This window comes from Hevea brasiliensis, chromosome 16 (genome assembly GCF_030052815.1).
Source record: "Hevea brasiliensis isolate MT/VB/25A 57/8 chromosome 16, ASM3005281v1, whole genome shotgun sequence".
In the NCBI taxonomy this organism is placed as follows: domain Eukaryota; kingdom Viridiplantae; phylum Streptophyta; class Magnoliopsida; order Malpighiales; family Euphorbiaceae; genus Hevea; species Hevea brasiliensis.
In genome coordinates this window covers 56,842,079-56,859,943 of record NC_079508.1, presented here as the reverse complement: position 1 = coordinate 56,859,943, position 17,865 = coordinate 56,842,079, and the positions used below count along the sequence as shown (strand labels likewise).

At 35.6% G+C, this 17,865-nt stretch overlaps 2 protein-coding genes across 4 annotated transcripts; one reads left to right on the top strand and one right to left on the bottom strand.

The window, feature by feature from the left end:
- Positions 1–350: 350 nt before the first annotated feature.
- On the bottom strand, positions 351–5,712 carry LOC110666371 (protein DAMAGED DNA-BINDING 2). Of its 2 annotated transcripts, XM_058137389.1 has the most exons (11): positions 5,312–5,712; positions 5,122–5,212; positions 4,680–4,807; positions 4,060–4,182; positions 3,852–3,940; positions 3,608–3,728; positions 2,820–2,911; positions 2,240–2,369; positions 1,764–2,012; positions 1,477–1,673; positions 351–898 (listed from the first exon to the last, which is right to left on the bottom strand). In XM_058137389.1, exons 1-11 carry the CDS (start codon positions 5,555–5,557, stop codon positions 676–678), a joined length of 1,689 nt encoding a protein of 562 aa, XP_057993372.1. In that variant the 5' UTR covers positions 5,558–5,712; the 3' UTR covers positions 351–675. The 2 variants fall into 2 exon arrangements, with proteins under 2 accessions (XP_057993372.1, XP_057993373.1); XM_058137390.1 differs by lacking the exon at positions 2,240–2,369 and having other exon boundaries at positions 1,764–1,908.
- Positions 5,713–5,933: 221 nt separating this feature from the next.
- Positions 5,934–12,308, top strand: LOC110666372 (E3 ubiquitin-protein ligase AIRP2). 2 transcript variants are annotated; one of them, XM_021826847.2, is made up of 5 exons: positions 5,934–6,145; positions 10,271–10,421; positions 10,616–10,682; positions 10,850–11,084; positions 11,945–12,308. In XM_021826847.2, exons 2-5 carry the CDS (start codon positions 10,314–10,316, stop codon positions 12,153–12,155), a joined length of 621 nt encoding a protein of 206 aa, XP_021682539.1. In that variant the 5' UTR covers positions 5,934–6,145; positions 10,271–10,313; the 3' UTR covers positions 12,156–12,308. The 2 variants fall into 2 exon arrangements, with proteins under 2 accessions (XP_021682539.1, XP_021682538.1); XM_021826846.2 differs by lacking the exon at positions 5,934–6,145 and adding an exon at positions 8,246–8,582.
- Positions 12,309–17,865: the final 5,557 nt, after the last annotated feature.

Here is a 17,865-nt window from a genome sequence, read left to right as displayed (position 1 = left end):
CCAATAATAGTAATAATTAATTTGCTCCCTCTACTGAAAATTCAAGTGAAAAAATTATGAAATTCATTTACTCTCTTTCGCACTACTGGGTTAATTAAAGAGCTAGTGCAATATCAGCGTCGTGTCTACCTTGGGCGAGGATACAGAAATCTCAAAAACAAATGGATTCCTGAATGGTTACCTTGCACGAGTAAAAACAAAACGATGGCTTTAATAAAGATCAGGAGTTACGCCTTCAAGAATGTAACACGCAACTCCAGTTGCATTCTCAAACGTTATTCCAATTTGAATTGAAGCTTCAACCTGGCCAATGGCATCATGGATTGTTACAATGCTAGCAGACGCAAAGATTTAAATATGTAACTATTAACTATTGCCATAAGTTAGGTTAGGAACATGTTCAACAAGCTTTTAAGCCTATTAAGGCAGGGCTGCCCACAACAAAACCCAAATGAACAAAATAGTTCTCCGTCTCAAAGCTAGCCCTACTGATTATCAATTACAGTAAGAGAAGAACTCTATCTTAACCTAGGGCTTATCTGCACAAAGAACTTGGGGAATGAGTACTGGTACCGAGTCAGTGAGCAAATTAAAACTATCAAAATTCAGGACAAAAAATTTCGTCCATTGCAGCGAAAGATAAGAGGTATTCCAAGGATGATCACATTTCTTAGCCTAGCGTTTAACCTTGCGAGGACAGTGAGCTGCCTTTGACTGAGACTTCTTTAGCTTAAAATTCTTGCCTTTGGATTTAAATCCATCATCATCAGAATCATCACTTCCACCCCAAAACCTCCGTTTGAACTTCTTCTCAGCACTTCCACAAATAACAATCTTACCCTCGTCCTTCTGTTCCACAACTTCAGACTTCTCCTTGGGCTTCCAAATGAAAAGGGACCTGAAAGAGCATCTTAATTAGACTACAAAAGACAGCTGCTAAAAGACAACACCACAATAACATAGAAGAAGTACAGGAATAGTCTATCAAATGTAGCCTGTTTGGTCTCCCCACGTCTCTGGAGAATGGAAGCTCAGAAGTTCAAATTCCTCCCCATCCACCAAATATTTTTATGGAATCATTTGGAGTGTTGGGGATGGGAAATGGGGATGGCCTATTCTCCATTGTTTAATTTCCAACTTTTCTAGCACATCCAATACCAGACAATGTTGTTCTGCAGAAGTCCTAATATAAACTTGACAAAGGGTAAAAATACCACTGAAAAACTTTTAATCTGAGCCAACTGACATATTAAACATATCGGATCTAATTAATTATCACTAGAACTCATCAGTAATCTGGTTTCTCTAGAATCTATGTACCCTAAAACAAGAAACCATATATGATTTCTTAGACATGGCAAAAGAATTCATAAGAGAGTTTACTCATGCATGCTAAAAAGTCACAGTCCAGTGGTCTAGACAAAAACAGTCTTTAAACACCATTTCATATGAAGTCTTGAGAGAACAGAGTGGAACCTTGAACTGCCAGATGCCAAAATATCATCCCGAGGGTGTAGCTTGTTCACAGGACTGATGGTTGTGATATTTGGATCCATAACTTCGGCAACTAATTGCCCAGTGCTGACATCTATGAAATCAATGGGATGCAAAGCAGCACCATTATAATTTTCACTTATATAACGACCAATAACTGCGAGAGACTCTGAAGGGTCCTGTACCAGATAAGATTTTCAGTATTCTGAAGACAATAAAAAAAAAAAAAAAAATTAAGAGGCTCAATATAAACACACTATATTTATCACCTTAGGATCCCATTCAGCTCGAAAAGGAGTCAGATGTCTGTTGAAATCATGACTATGTACAATCTCTCGGCTTGGGGAGTCCAAATTTCCAAATACAGAATCCCACACACGAAGACGGTTATCTTGTGCAGTTGTAAGAATTTTGCTGCCAGACAGTGGAGAGAAATATGCACAATTAACAACACGTTTATGCACCAGATCACTAAGAGAAGATCCTGCTTCGAGTCGACGCATATCCCATATACGAGCCTGAGGTAAAGATATTACCCTAATTTTAGAGCTAAAAACATATATTTACAAGATGGTTGGAGAACCAAACATGTTTCATATAGAAATTTTCCACAAGGGGAAATTCAATTAAATAGAAGAAAAAAGAGGAAAAGCAGAGTTAAAAAAAACATTATACAAAGCCAAATGGCTCATCAATTATTTAATCAAACAGAGAGTTTAGGTTTCTAATGAAATTAACAACTCACAAAATGATCATTTCCACAGCTCAAAAGAAGCTCTGGATGAACAGGATTGCAATGAAGGCCAACGACTTTGCTACCTTTCTTATGGATCAAAACTGCCTCCCCACATTTATTGTTGGAGCGCATATCTATCCTGAGTATGCCACATACAAAAATAATAATTAAGGATCCCCTATATTAGAGGTTGCACAAAGAAAATGACCACCAAGCAAAAGCATCACCTTTTGCCATTCATGAGACATGGGATCTTAAATCTCATTTCAAAATTCATTTCCATGTTTCTACATCAATATTTCCTTTATTCAATCCCACTGCCCTCATTCTACTCATAATAGGGAAAACATCAGAAAATTTTACATCTCCATTCCTCCTAAAGGTGGACCATCAATTTAAATGACAAATTGACAACCTTGCCACTAGATTGCAACGAATCATTTACTTGCTAACCATAAGATTCAAAGAATTGCTAATAGGGTATTCTTCCCATCAGCTGCTTAAATCTCTCATCTCCCATTTCATCTTCACCTTCACATGCATCTAAAGTTTTATGTACAAAAGAAGTGTATAAGAGGAAGAAACTTACATATAGAGAAAACCAAAGTTATCAGCTATAAGTACAACATGTTTCTCTGAGTTGACATCCATGCCATAAAGCATTCTCCAGCTGCTTGGTCCCTGCAGAAGAGCCATATTTATCTATGTCATGCTTCATAACATAGGATCAGAATCAGATCATGTAACAAATATGATATTGATAAATACACTATTTCTTTTCCTTCTCTGTTCAGCTTCTGTCCAAACTAATCACCGCTACAATGGTGTAGGGATGGTTTGGATCTTTGTAAATTTCTTTTCTTACATGCAAATTGGGCTTCATTGTAAATCATCTAATTTCTATGTTATACTTTCATTTATATCATAATGTATTCACAGATCATCCAAAAAATACAAAGCCCTAAATTTGATATTTCAAACCTTGAACAAAAGCAATCACAAATAAACATCCAATTCAATTGTTTACTTATTTTCAATTTCAATGAGTGAATTTTCAAGCACAACTAACTCATTTTTAAAATATAAATATCCAGTTCTTGGCTCATTATTGCTGAGATAATGTTTTACTTCACATTCACTGCGCAATGCATGCAGTCATTGATAGACAAAAGAACCATGGCATGCATGTCCAAAGTAATGTCTCTTTTTCTTCAAGTTTACCTACTATGGTACCAGAGTGAATATGATCTCCACCAAAAACATGTAGAAGAAGCCACATGCAATACATACCAAGCAGTAGATACCACACAAAACTGTACAAGTTGATTCTACCATAATTTAATTACAAACCTCAAATGAGTAGCAGAAGTTAATTACCTGCCACCCATCAGGGTTAAGGTTCAACAAAGATGATGAAATTCCAGTCTCCATGTCAGTGCAACTGATGGTTCCATCTGAGGAAGCAGCATACACCATACCATCATTTGAAGGGTTGAACCTGCAAAAATTTGGATATCAATTTGCCATTCTGACTAGTGCAAACAAACAAGCAGACAGTTATATACCCAAGAAGAAACCAAAAACAAATAAAAACATTAAGACTTCGTAACAGATAACTCACCTCATGTTATTGACAATACAAGTGTGTATGTTTGCATATACCATTTTTTCATGCACTTTCTCAAAATCCCAGACTCCAACTTGTCCTTTCTTTTAAGTAGAACCAAAAAAAGAAAAGTGGGGACAAGTAAATACAACAGAAAATATAAAACTTTACTTAAAATGAACTTCCTCCAACTAGAAACATATAATTGTAAAGTGAGACTCGCCTTATCCCCAGATAGAAGGATGTTATTTTTTGTTGGGTGAAATTCCAAACAAGTCACCCGCCTGCTGTGATATCTAATTACCGCACAACATACTCGATCTGGTATGACATATGCTGGCTTTATCTATTGTGCAAGACAAAAGAAAACAGTAAATTGAGATCACCCTTACTGCATCGGGAGATCAATAAAAATTATATATCATGAAGATCATATATAGCAAATAACTAAGCATCCAATTTGAAATTTATTAACTTCTAAAACATTGAATGTATACCATACACCAAATGCTTAGAAAGAGGAGTCTTCCATAATAAGATAAAGTAAATGAGTTATTTGGGAGAAACAAATAATCACATAATGTTGTTGAAAGCATAAAGGGCAGCACCATTGCAATGCTATGATACCAACAGATTTAAGCAGAGATCCTGGCCTCAAAAATTTCAAGAGAAAAACAATCTCAGGCTTTTTAAACCTCATAAACATGCAGTTGTTAAGCTGTCAATCAGATCCAATAAGGGGAAGCCCAAAGGCCCTTAATAAACAGGACGAACAATCTTACAAGTCATTCCAAGGAGAGAAAAGAAGAAGAAGAAGAAGATGATGATGTTGAAGAAGTTTACCGGGGGTATGCTTGGTCTAAGCTGGCGCTGGAAAACATATTCCAATGGATTATGCGTATTTCTTAGGGGTGCTGGAATGACCCCATACTCAGTAGCCACTCTATGCGGGCATGTCATCGTAGTGTGTCCTGCCATTCACAAAAAACACACAGCAAATTACAAAAGTAGGATCACTATACCATCAAATAGGCAAACGAGGCAGTGTTATAGAATGCTAGGATCAACGTACAACATATGAAAATGAAAAATAAAAAATCAACTAAATTCTAATAATGCGAGACATAGTCACTAGCAAAACAAAGAAGTCAAAGCGAAACAACAAATTTTGTGAGGGAGGCAATAATCGGTGTATCAGTCCCAAACAAGTTAGCAAAGTAAAAATTCGCAAGTTATAAACGAAAAAGAATTGGACTTGCATGAGCGCCACTAATGGTACACACACCAGGCATTTTGCAGAGAAAACAGGGTTTCATAGGGCAATCTATGTATGTAGCTCCTTTAAATCCCGCTTCATGACCAGGTTTTTTGCAAACCTAAAACAAACAGAACAAAACCCCCAAAAAAAAAAATTATAAACGAGTGAAGCAAAAAATTAAACTAAACCCTATAAGGTAAACGGAGAATGGGCTCACTTTGCAAACTTTCTTGAGACTAATAGTAATGGGAACTTTCCTCTGCTTCTTGGAATCCATATCCTCTTCATCTTTCTCTCCACTTCCATTCTCTGTCACTCCTCCTCCTTCTGCATCTGATTCTGATTGGGGAATATTCTCTTCTTCGTCAACATCATCCTCATCGTCTGACGAGCTTTGCTCAGAGTCCGTGTCCCTCTCAATCACCACTTTCGGAAAAGCCATTCTTCTCGTTTGAGGGGCCATCTCCGATATTGTCCGCCTAAAAACAGCAACAAATGACAAAGATACAGATACGGTGACGAGTGAAGCAAACAATCCCGAAACTGGGAACCGACTTTCACTGGTTCGTAGCTCAATTACTAAACTATCATCTATATTTTCGGCCCGCTGTTAGCGTGGGTATGCTTGAGATAACGGGGACTTTGGGGGTATTTCCGGTATTAAAAACTGATATGTGGCGGGAGTTGACGTGGCCAATTATGCGCCACTTGGAGCTCAGATACTGCAACGCTTTCGAGTATTTGTTATGTGTGAAATTTCTCGACACGTTTCGGGTTCACTGTAGGTATCCCATAAACGACGTCGCAGTAGTCCTTTTTAAGCTGAAATGCGATCGTGATTGCGCTAAAACTGTGATTGTGCTAAGAACAAAAAAATGGTGATTTATCGGGGCTGAGAGTGTTCTTCTTTTCGAGAGAGGCTGACAGTTTCATTTTTGATTTATCAGTTCTAGTAATAGAAATCTCAAAACGGGTCGTATTCTCTTCATACATTGAAGTTGCAGGCAAGGAATATCTGAAAGAGCGTTGAAGTCAAGGGTTAATTTGAGAGGTAGGTAACAGTTGATTCTCTTTCTTTGACCATTAATTTTACTTTACTTCCACACACTTCTTAGATTATACAGTGACCTGTGGGTCATTCCTTCTGGAATTTGGACGATTATTCTTATCAGTACCGTTCCATCCTATTCATAGCCGAAAAAAGCTAAAACTTTAATCATTTGAATGCCCTAAACCTTTTCAAAAGCATGAAACCAGGAATTTTGAGTAAAAATTTGTGTTTTGAATGGCATTCAGGTCGTTTTAGTACCAATTTAGTGCTAGATTCTCTTTTTACCAACCTAACCTAAAACTGGCTTAATGAATTACGCATCTTGATGTGTGTCTCTAGAGAATCAATTGGAAAACCGATTCTTTCATCTAATGTTCGCAAAGTGACCAGATCTCATGCTACTAGCATTTTATATCATTCACGCAAGCAGCTCTTTTTTCACGGCTAATGGTGGTCCAGTTCTGAAACCTAAAATTCATTCATATCCAGTCCGATAATGCACAGCCTGATATAAATACAAGTAAGTGGAAAGACAATGTATTATAGTTAATAAAATATCCAAAGCTTTTGTGTATTCTGTGATTATTCCTATTATTTGCCTAATCTTGTTTTACTGTCATCCCTAAACCCTTATGGGATTGATCTCTGTATTCTGTGTGTATGTCGTCCCACGAGCAAAATGAATGGCAATACAATTAGGAACTGATTGATGGATGGGTTTTTAACAAAAAAAAGTAATCAAAAGGCTAAAATATACATAATATTTGCTTAAAAAGGAATCACTGGTGAACTCATTTTCCTCTTTTGGACACCTTGGGAGCAAATTAATTAGGTGCAAGGAATGGAGCAACGTTTGTTTTGGCAGTGATTGATTTGAACCCATATTTTAGCAGTTGGGAAGCTGTATTTAGTGAATTAGACGTACCCTCCACGCAGTTTTTGCACAGATCAACTTGCTTGTAAAAAATTAACCTCCTTTCAAAACTATTATATAAAAAGCATATTGTAACATTCTAAATATTTGTTTTGTTAGGAATTCTCTGAATGTGGACTGCACATATACATATAATAATTCAATATTCTCATTAATAAACAAATGATTAGCTCTTATGTTTAATTTTACTCTCCTAATATAATATCCCATCACTGCCCTACTATGATTAGACATTCCTTATCCGATAAGTGCTAGATAATCTCGATAGGCATGCTCGATAAAATGGTCATTATGCAAAGACCGCCGGTTTTAAAATCATTAGGCGGCGCCACCGGCCACCCGCACCCGGTTTTTGTTTCCTCTACAGTCCCGCCTTTCTAGCGCCTTAATTAAATTATCCACCAATAATATGCCGTTACATGACCCCACTTACTCCGCCCTTATCAACAACTACGTTCACATTTTTACAAAAATACCCTTTTGCTTTTCTCTAAGCGGCCCTCTAATTACGTGTTCTTTTGGTTATCTTTCCATCTTATAATTTCTTAAAAAATTCTTATTTTTTAACAAAATTTAAATTTAACACAAACTCCATTTGCACGTATATCGGATATACTTGCAAACCTCAATACTTAAAAGGTATTTAAATATAACCAACTACTCATTTTATTTTGTGTTAATATCGTTCAATTTAAGTATCATATTAAAAATTATATGTACAACAACATATTTAAATAAACAATATAAATTATAAACAATAATTATAAATATAAATTATATATTTAAATTATCTATGGAATTATATTAATATAAATGATGGCTGTAATTTCATGATGAATGTAAAATATTTACAATATTCTTTTATTAATATTAATATTAATATGAATGAAAAATTATTAATTGAAAATAAAAAATTAAAATTTTTGCGTGATAAATAGATTAAAATTTTATTCATATAAAAATATATTGATTTTAAAACTAATTTGGGCATAATATAATAATAAAAAAAAAGAAGTTAGGCATACTATAAATGAAGAGTGTTGTGGAAAAAATCTTCTTGGGCGTTGCGGGGGATTTATGATTCATGAATTTTGAATGAACTAGTATTATATGGATCGCAAGATATACATAGAAATATCATGATAAATCTAAAAAAAAGTAAAAGAAATTTAAAAGGAAAAAACTTTGTGGATTGGGTGATGGGAGCAAGTAGGGTAAAATTGTAATTTAAGGAGGGTCAGTCCTTGTCCTCCTAAACTGGCACAGTGTGGAGGTAGTTTAGCTTTGGTGTATCCTCTGGGTGGTTTTGTTTATATAGGAGAGGTTTTAACGACACCAATTAATCCTTCTAGTATGCCATTCTCTTGCTTTCTCTATAATATCAAATTTCATTGGTTTCTATTTGTTTGATGGGATTTTCTTTCCGGGAAAATACATGGGAAAGTTGTCTTTCAAGGATTCTCTCAAGGCCCTCGAAGCTGATATCCAGCACGCCAATACTCTGTAATGCTCTCTCCTTCTCTCCCTCTCTGTGGGATTGAATTATTTTATTTTGGTGTTGGTTAAGTTTGTCGGTTGAATTTGGATTTTATTTTATGATGACTAAAGAAGGAATTAAAAACAAATTAATCGAAATCTGATGGTGTTTTGAAATTTTATTGATGAATTATATTGGATTCGGTGATCGAGTTGCCTTAAACGCTCTCTATTTCGATATCCCTGTTGAACAAATTTTAGCTTCTATGGTATTCGCGATGCTGCGATTCTATCCTGCAAAGGAATCGATTTTGAATGATGATATTTTGGGTGGGCCATTGTTTCATCTTTTGTCCTGTCTGGAAACGAAATAATGAGAATTGAATTATTATTACTTATTATTATTATTATTCTGGGGAATTTTTTTTACAGTAAATCTTTTTGAACGGTTTTTCTTTTATGTAAAGCATGTTTCTTTATTTGTTCCTCTTCCCCTCCGCTTCTTGGGTAATGTATTCTTAAATAGAGCTTCAGGTAAATGACATGAACTTACAAATATGTTCCGTTTTAGGATCTTTATTATAACTCTTTCAAAGAGATATAGGCAAGTAGCCCTTCTTGTAAGCAACAGAATGCATTCAAGTGTAATGTACATAGTTATTGAAGGCTTAAGGAGCTAAGGGGTCCTGTCGCCTAAGCGCAAGGCAAGGCTCAAGGCAAGGCGCACGCGTGAGCGAGATAAATATATATATATATATATATATATATATATATATTCCATCAAAATTCAAATAACATAAAACTAAAAATAATAATAACAAATAAGCATTCAAGTATTAAATTATTAAAACTTTAATAGTCTTTTAATCTTTTATAACTAAAGTTAAGAAATTATAAAGTTACTATATTTTCTTCGTCTTTTTCTACACCTTTATACTCTTAATATTTATCTTTAAAATCAATATCTTCATCATTTTTCTCACCTTTAAGAAAGTTCTTAAAGGAGTATTAACTTTTTTCTTTTTTGAAAAAGATAATGAGGGGTAGTGTTGAAAATGAAAATATGAGAGGTTTGTAACCTTGAGTATGTTAGTTTGATGAGATTTTTGTGACTAGCTATCACCAATGATATTAATTTTGAAAACTTCTAGATTAATAAATTTCGAGTTGGATCAAATTTCGAGTTGGGTTGTAGTGCTTTATGTCAATGGAAGTACTCGCCGAATGTAGAAATAAAAAAGGTGCGCATTTCTAGCTTTGTGCCTTGGCACAAGGCACACGCCTAGACACATAAGGCGAGGGCCTGGTGAATGTTGCCTCCCTTTCTCCTGTAGAGACACTAGGACTGGAGCCTGGAGCTTGAAGCGCGCCTTTAATAACTATGGTAATGTATGACATTCAATTAACATTCTGATGTTGATATTGAAAATTTGCTATGAGATCTTATGGGTCATTGTTGCAAGCAAGATCTCTTGTTATGCATGTCAAAGGTAAATGCAGTGGAATTTTGATAATAGATCCTTAATAGTTTGATAAAGGTACATATCCCAATACATGAGGTTTCCTGCATTGCAGGATGAATAAATGCAATAGAATTGTGATGCTGGATCCTCAATGCATGAGGTTTTACATTCCATATTACCATGATGATATAACAGTTGATGGATATATGTTGACTTTTTTTGCCTCCCTTTTTCACCTTCTTGTTAACACAGTGCTCTAGATTATCCAAGGGAGATTGATGGTGCTCGTCTTCAGATGAGATTATCCCACAGTCCAGCAGCTCAATTTCTTCTTTTTCTTGTTCAATGGGCTGATTGTCATCTTGCTGGTGCCCTCGGTTTGCTTAGAATTCTTGTGTATGTGGTATGTTACTCCTTCCAGTTTATGTTTTCCCTTTGTTAGTTTATTACTTGGTTTCGCTTTCTTGTCTGTCCTTGCAATTTTATTGTTTTGTCATTTCTTTGTTTGTTTAATTATTTTGTATTGGATCACCTTCAACAAGGTAGTAATAATGTTACAAATTCTTGTTGGGTGTGACAATATGGTGATTGGTGCAGACATATGCTGATGGCAAGACAACTATGTCTGTTTATGAAAGGAAAGCTAGCATTAGAGAATTTTATGGTAAGCTATTTTCTGATAAGGCTCACATATATATATATATATATATAAAATCTTGGCATAAATATTGTTTTGGGGGGGGGGGGATGTTCTGGAGAAAACATTTTCAATCTGTTCAAGTTAAAATTTATGTTTAATTTTTCTTAAAAAGTTTGGCTTTCTATGAACAGCTGTGATTTTTCCTTCTCTGTTGCAACTTCAAAGAGGAATCACTGATTTGGAAGACAAGAAACAAAAAGAGGTTTGCAATACCAGGTATAGGAGAAAGGATGAATTGGAGAGGGGCAAACTCTCTCAAATTGATTTTGAAAGAGAAGAGGAATGTGGAATTTGCATGGAGATGAACAGCAAGGTTGTATTACCCGATTGCATTCATTCTTTGTGTTTGAAATGCTATCAGGATTGGTAAGTTTTCTGTCTATTTTCTCTAAAGTCTGAATTCATCCATTTTACCAGTGCTAGGAAATCAAAATCAGATGCATCTTTGTTGAGTGTCTTATTACTATTGAAGTTTATGGCTTTCATTTTGTTGGTCTTTTTATTGTGTATGGTAATTGGATATGTAAGAGAGGGTCCTAAACAATATTAGCCGCCTAGCGAGGTTCAGTCATTTAGACAGTAGGACCCCTAACTGGTAGTCAACCACGTGATCTTGCTGCCTTGTGATAGGAGATGATAGTTTTCTTTTATATGTATATAGCACTTAATAGCATCACTAAAAGAAGCACATAATTGTATTGCTCTTAAATAAATGATAGGATATAAATGTTATTGACATTGATACCCACACGCACACACACACACACACAAAGTAGAATAATGATCACAGAAAAGAAGAAAAAAACACTGCCCTAGGAATTTTACATGGTTCAGTGATGTATCTGTGTCCACAGAAGCCACCTGTGTTTTCCATTATGAAGATAAAAATTACAAGCGCCTACTTATAGTCACAACAAGTACAAATAGGAAAAAATTAGAATCAGTCCAGGCTATGTATTGTATGCTGTAATGTAAGGGGCTGTAGCCCACCATGCACTTACATTCATTGTTTATCATTTAAAACCTAAGGGATTAGGTCAAATGTCCAGTGCCAGGGAATGATTCTGGTCAACTGGTCTATTTCATGTGGAAAGTTGAGAATTGTTCTTAGTAGATGAAGGGTTGGCTGTTTCTGGCTTTCGCATTCTACTAGTGGGCTGTGATTTCTTTATTGCTTAATAAGCTTGAGGTGGATCTGAAGATGTGTTATCTTGTTTTTATCACAGGCGTGAGCGGTCTCAATCGTGTCCCTTTTGCAGAGGTAGTCTTAAAAGGGTCAATTCTGGTGATCTCTGGATCTATACAGATAAATCTGATACTGTTGATTTATCCTTAATTTCAAGAGAGAATTGCAAGAGGCTTTTTATGTACATCGATAAATTGCCTCTCATTGTTCCAGATCGTGTAATTGTTCCTTATGATTGTCATGTTAGGTGAGGGTTTCTATTCAGAAACTCAGAATCTTGAGTATGATAATCACAGCTGTATATATTTAAGAGAAAGCTTGAAAATGTAAATGCTTTTTTGATTATGGATGATTGGGCTCAAAGCTAGAGGTTTTAAAAAATGAACTCAGGTTTTGCTTGGAAATTTTGCATCAAATCTGTTGGGCTTTGTCAAGTCTCAGTGTGTGATATAGGCTTGATTCTCAAATAATCGTGCCATTGGTTTAGACAGTAGCAGTGGCTTATTGAGAATGCTCAATTTCATGGCGATGGTGAAGGCATTTATTAGGGGATCATGAATTGCAACATGGTTTTGGTCATAGACCAACCGTACATTGGCATTAATTGGGACAAGGTTTTACAGCAAGGATGAATGTCTGAATTCTTTATTTGCAGTTGTAAATGTAATGTATAATATTTATTAAAAAAGAAAAGTAAATTCTTTATTCCATATTTCCCTAATAAGAATATATATATATATATATATATATATATATATATAATTGCATCTCATCTTTGTTTACACACGGGCTTGAGAATAAGAATAAGATGAAATCAGTGTATGAATGTCATGCAATTGTGATTCATTTTGAGCTTGCGGGCGCGTATGGTCTGCATTAAAAGGGGTTATCGTCTGGATGAATAATGTAGGCATAGCCTACATGGCGCAACTCCATCAATTGTTATCCTTAGTGTCCGAAGCTTGTGAAGCCCATTATTCAGCCGTGGACCCCAACCCCCACCCGTTAGAAGCCATAAGGCCTTACCACTCCACTCTCTTCTAACTCATAAGCTTGAATCTCAAAACTCCTTAGCAAACAACCCTGCGACTATCAATCTCCAGGCACCACATCCACAATGCAGTTGAGTTGCCTACAATGGGTCGTCAAAATTGCAATGTCACGCCCAGAATATTCATCCCAATCAGGATCCAAGCAGTGCGAAACCCACACATAATTGCATCCATGGCTCAACAACTGCGCAACCTTGAGTGATTGCAACAAGCCCACCAGGCACTCCATTGCAAACGTTTAATGCATCCCAATGGCCCACCCGTAACAGCCAGTCGAATAGGGTTACAATTCCAGCAGTCGACTGCAGTCCAGTATTAGAATAGGCTGCAAGAATTTGTCAAAAGTAGTGCCGTGCACGGTTCTTGAGGGAATTGAATTGAATAGAAGAATCGTATTAAATCAACAAGAATTGTATTGAACTAAATTTATTTTGATACTTTGATTCGATTCTGATTTTTCACTAATAACAAAACTGAAATTGTACCAAAATCAAACTGAAAACCAAATTTATATATGTGTATTTTTATTTTTTTAGATGTATTATATATTTTCAATATAATTATATATATTTATATATGTATATATAATTATGAACTAAATACAACTTAATATTATATTTCATTTTTCTATATTTTTTAAATAATTTTAGTTATAAATACATTAAATTACTTTATAATTCTTAATTATAAACATACTATTATCTTTTATATATATATTGTTAATTATATTTATATCTTATAATTAAATATTATCAAGGATCAGCCATAAACCCTTACCTTTTTACATTAGTTTTAGATGAATTGACGAAACATATACAAGAGAGTATTCCTTAGTGCATGATATTTGCAGATGATATTGTTCTGATAGATGAGACACGAGAAGGAGTCAATAGAAAGCTAGAGCTTTGGAGAAGTACCTTAGAGTCAAACGGTTTTAAGTTAAGTAGAACGAAAATAGAATACATGCATTGCAAATTCAGTGAAGGCCAAACGGATGATAGGGAAGAAGTTAGTTTGAATGGAGTTGTACTGTCCCAAAGTAATCACTTTAAATATCTAGGCTCGGTCCTTCAAGTAGATGGGGGATGTGAGGAAGATGTTAGTCATAGGATTAAAGCCGAATGGTTGAAGTGGAGACGTATCACGGGAGTTTTATGTGATCGTAAGATTCTCAATAAGTTGAAAGGAAAATTTTACCATACAGCCATACGACCGACTATGTTATATGGTAGTGAGTGTTGGGCACTGAAAGAGTCGTATGCGTCTAAGATAAGAGTTGCAGAGATGAGAATATTAAGGTGGATGAGTAGCCATACTAGACTAGATAAAGTCCGTAATGAGTGTATTAGAGAAAAGATAGGAGTGGTGCTAATTGAAGATAAGTTGAGAGAAGGAAGATTGGGATGGTTTGGTCATGTGAAGCGTAGACATACTGTAACATCCAGAAAAAAAAAATGATGGGCTTTTGGCATGTGACAGTGGGTTTCCACTGACACAGCCAGCCTTTTTATTAAAAAAAAAAAAAAAGTTGAAAATTGGGAGGAGGAAACCCCCCCCCCCCCATTCTCTCTTCTCTCCTCTCATTCCCTCTCTTCTTCTTCTTTCTTTTTCCAGTGATCGGCCGGCGACCTCCCAAGCGACTCCCCACCCGGTTGGCGACCCTCCGGCGACGGCAAGAGCCACCAGAAACGCGGCAAGAGAGGGAGGAGAGAGAGAAAAAACGTGCACAGTGGGCAGCGGCTTTCCGGCGCGATTTCGGCTTCATCCGACGTCCGATCGAGGAGATTCAGGTGGCGTTGGAAAGCTTGTTCCGAGAGCTTTTTTTTTATACCAATTTTGCAGCAAATGGAGGTCGGATGAGTGAGATATGGAGGAGAGAAGTTTCGGGTTTTTCAAGCTTTTTCGTCAGATCTAAGACGATCCGACTGTTGGATCGACGATCTGAGACCACATATGGACTGAGGAAGAGGAGAGAAACATGGTCGTATGATCAGATCCGGCAAATGTCCCCAGCGACTGGCGGCCGGCTACCGTGCGCGGTAGTTCCGGCGGTGGCTCTGGTGGGCTATGGAGATAATTCAACTTCCAGAGGCTTCCTCATAAATTTTTGAAATTTTTGAGACATAGATAAACTTTGGGTAAGAAAATTTCTATTATTTCTCTGTCTGTGGAGTATAAATACAGTGTTTCTTAAACAGGACAAATTGGAGAAAAATTCTAAGAAAAATATATGATGAAAGTAAAATTATTTGGAGATATTCTATGGTGTTTGTTGAATTTTTTAGTGATTGTAGAATATTTTTGAAAAATATAGATGGAATTTAGTTAGATTTTTAGCATATGGGCATATAAGATTATTTGAAATTAAGATAATTAAATTTTATATAATTGGTTGAAGCTTGAGGATGGAGGTTTAAATATGTGAATATTTAATTAGGTTGAATTAAGAATATGTTAGATGTTGGAAACTTATGGAATCGAGTAAAATTCTTGAATAAAATATTCATGGGTGATTAGAAAATTATAATTCATTTTGCAATAGCCTTATAATATTATTAAGGACCGCATGACAAAATTTTAGAATTTTTAAAGCTTGTTTAAGTGAATTTTTGAAAAATGTCAATTATAGGGACTAAAACGTAATTTTTAAGATTTTAAGTATTGTATGATTTGGAGGGCCCAGGAGGGGCCATGTGATATTGATGAGATGTGGTTGAGAATTTAGAAGTGTTATTTGAGCCTTTTTGCAGGTTGGATAGGTCCCAGGTATAGGGGAAACTCTGCCGGATTTCCAGCATGAATTAGGCTGTCTATTGCCTCTTTAGAGTTTTATCTTAACTTAGTACTAATAAATTTATAATTTAATTATTAGGTGATCGAGGTCAGCTATTTTTCTGCATCCAGCAGCCACAATAGTCATCGGTATACTGTGAGTAAAATATTAATTTTAATTGTAATTTTGATATTATTATATGTTTAAGCATGCCCATGCATCACTTATATGTATGTATCTATGTAGTTAAACTCTAGGCACGTTTTATGTTGCATTCACAACTGTTAAAGTGCCATGGATGTTGTTGTGGTAATTTGGAGCAGTGTGCGTGCGTTGGCGTGCGTGTTATGTGGTGCGGACTATGGATAGGACGGGTAGACACGGCTTGAGATCTTCACTGGGACCCGATCCTTCGGGGGTAGTCACGGCTTGAGTTCTTCGCTGGGACCCCGATTTGGTTTATTAACCGAAAGTCCGGCTTGAGTTTTTCGCTAGCACCAGGTTGGATTTAAGAGAGCTGTATAGGGGATCAGCTACCATGTATTATGATTGATATTATTAGGTGTGTGAGTGCTCCAAATTACCTTTTGATGTTATGATGTGCAATTGTTGTTGATGTTGCATTTCACTCTACAGGGTGCATTAGCTTTAGATAGTTATAGAGATTATGGTTAAAATTGATATTTTACTCTCTGAGTCGAACGCTCACTCCTGTTCAATATTTTTTTCAGGCCACAGGAGGAGTTATTTTACAGAGCAACCTATTTTCTTTCTCGCAAGTTTAACGTCGATTATTTAATTGTTTTACTATATTTTCTAAATAAAAAAAAAATCTAGAACTCCGCATGTGTTAGTAATAGTGTGGACCTTGTTAGAAATTGTGTTAATTTAAATTTTTGAGATTAATAAATGAAGATTTGTGTTGTATTTAAACAGTTTGTAAAAGAGGTAACATGGTTGAGCTAGGCTCCCCTGATTTTAGTTTCTGAAAATTTCTGGGCTAAATTGGCCCGAAATGAAATTATAACAGTTTGATTTAAATTATTTTATAAGCATATTGGGCCTAAATTGTGGGCCTGGTTATGGATTTGAGGAATAGTTATGCTTACTACGGTCCTCGGAGGTTTTAAGCTGGCCCAGGTCTTAGTGTCGGTCTGGCCCATAAGTTGGGTCGTGACACATACGGAGGCTCCAGTTAGACAAGTAGAGCAAATTAGGTTAGAGGATAGAAAGAAAAAAAGGGGTAGACCTAAATTGACTTGGAGGAGAGTAGTACAACATGACCTAGAAGCATTATATATTTCTGAGGATTTAACCCAAAATCGTTTAGAGTGGAAAAAGCGAATACATATAGCCGACCCCAAATTTTTGGGATAAAGGCTTAGTTGAGTTGAGTTGAGTTAAGTATAGTTAAATATTATATAATTAATAAATAGTTAAAATGTGTATTATATGATATACTTATACTATTATATTATATAATATATTTAATCCTAAATTATTTATACACCTTATAGTTAAAAATTATATAATTTAGATATAGCTAAAAAATATATTATATGATATATTATGTATTAATAACTCAATTCAAAACTTAAATACTAATTCAAGCATGACTTTTTAAGAAAATAATTATATAAAATTATTTTAAGAATCAAGAACCGAACCGAAATCGAAGAACCGAGAACTGTACCGAACCGAACAGAAACCGAACACCCCTAATTAAAAGAGCCAGGGTCAAACCCAAACCAGCAGTCGAACCTGCCAACTTAGTTGTCACTGAGCCAGCACATAGCATGGCAAAGCCAAGTTGCATAAGAATAACAAAGACCAAGTAAGCTGAGAATAGACGTAGATGGTGTTGATAGAGCCTGACACATTGTTCCCATGAAAGCTCCGTGCCTGATTGAAAGAGGGGGTGGGCGATGGCTGGGGCAAGTAAGATATGGGAGATAGATATGGCATGATATTTTTGGTAATTAAAAACAATGTAAATGGTACTCGATTGGGCGACATGAGTAACTAATTGGTCACTAATTAATTTGGATAATTAATTATCAGTGATCACTATATCGTTAATAAAAGAGTTATGCCACATTTTGTCAGTTCATTGCTAACAAAATTCCACTCGTTTAG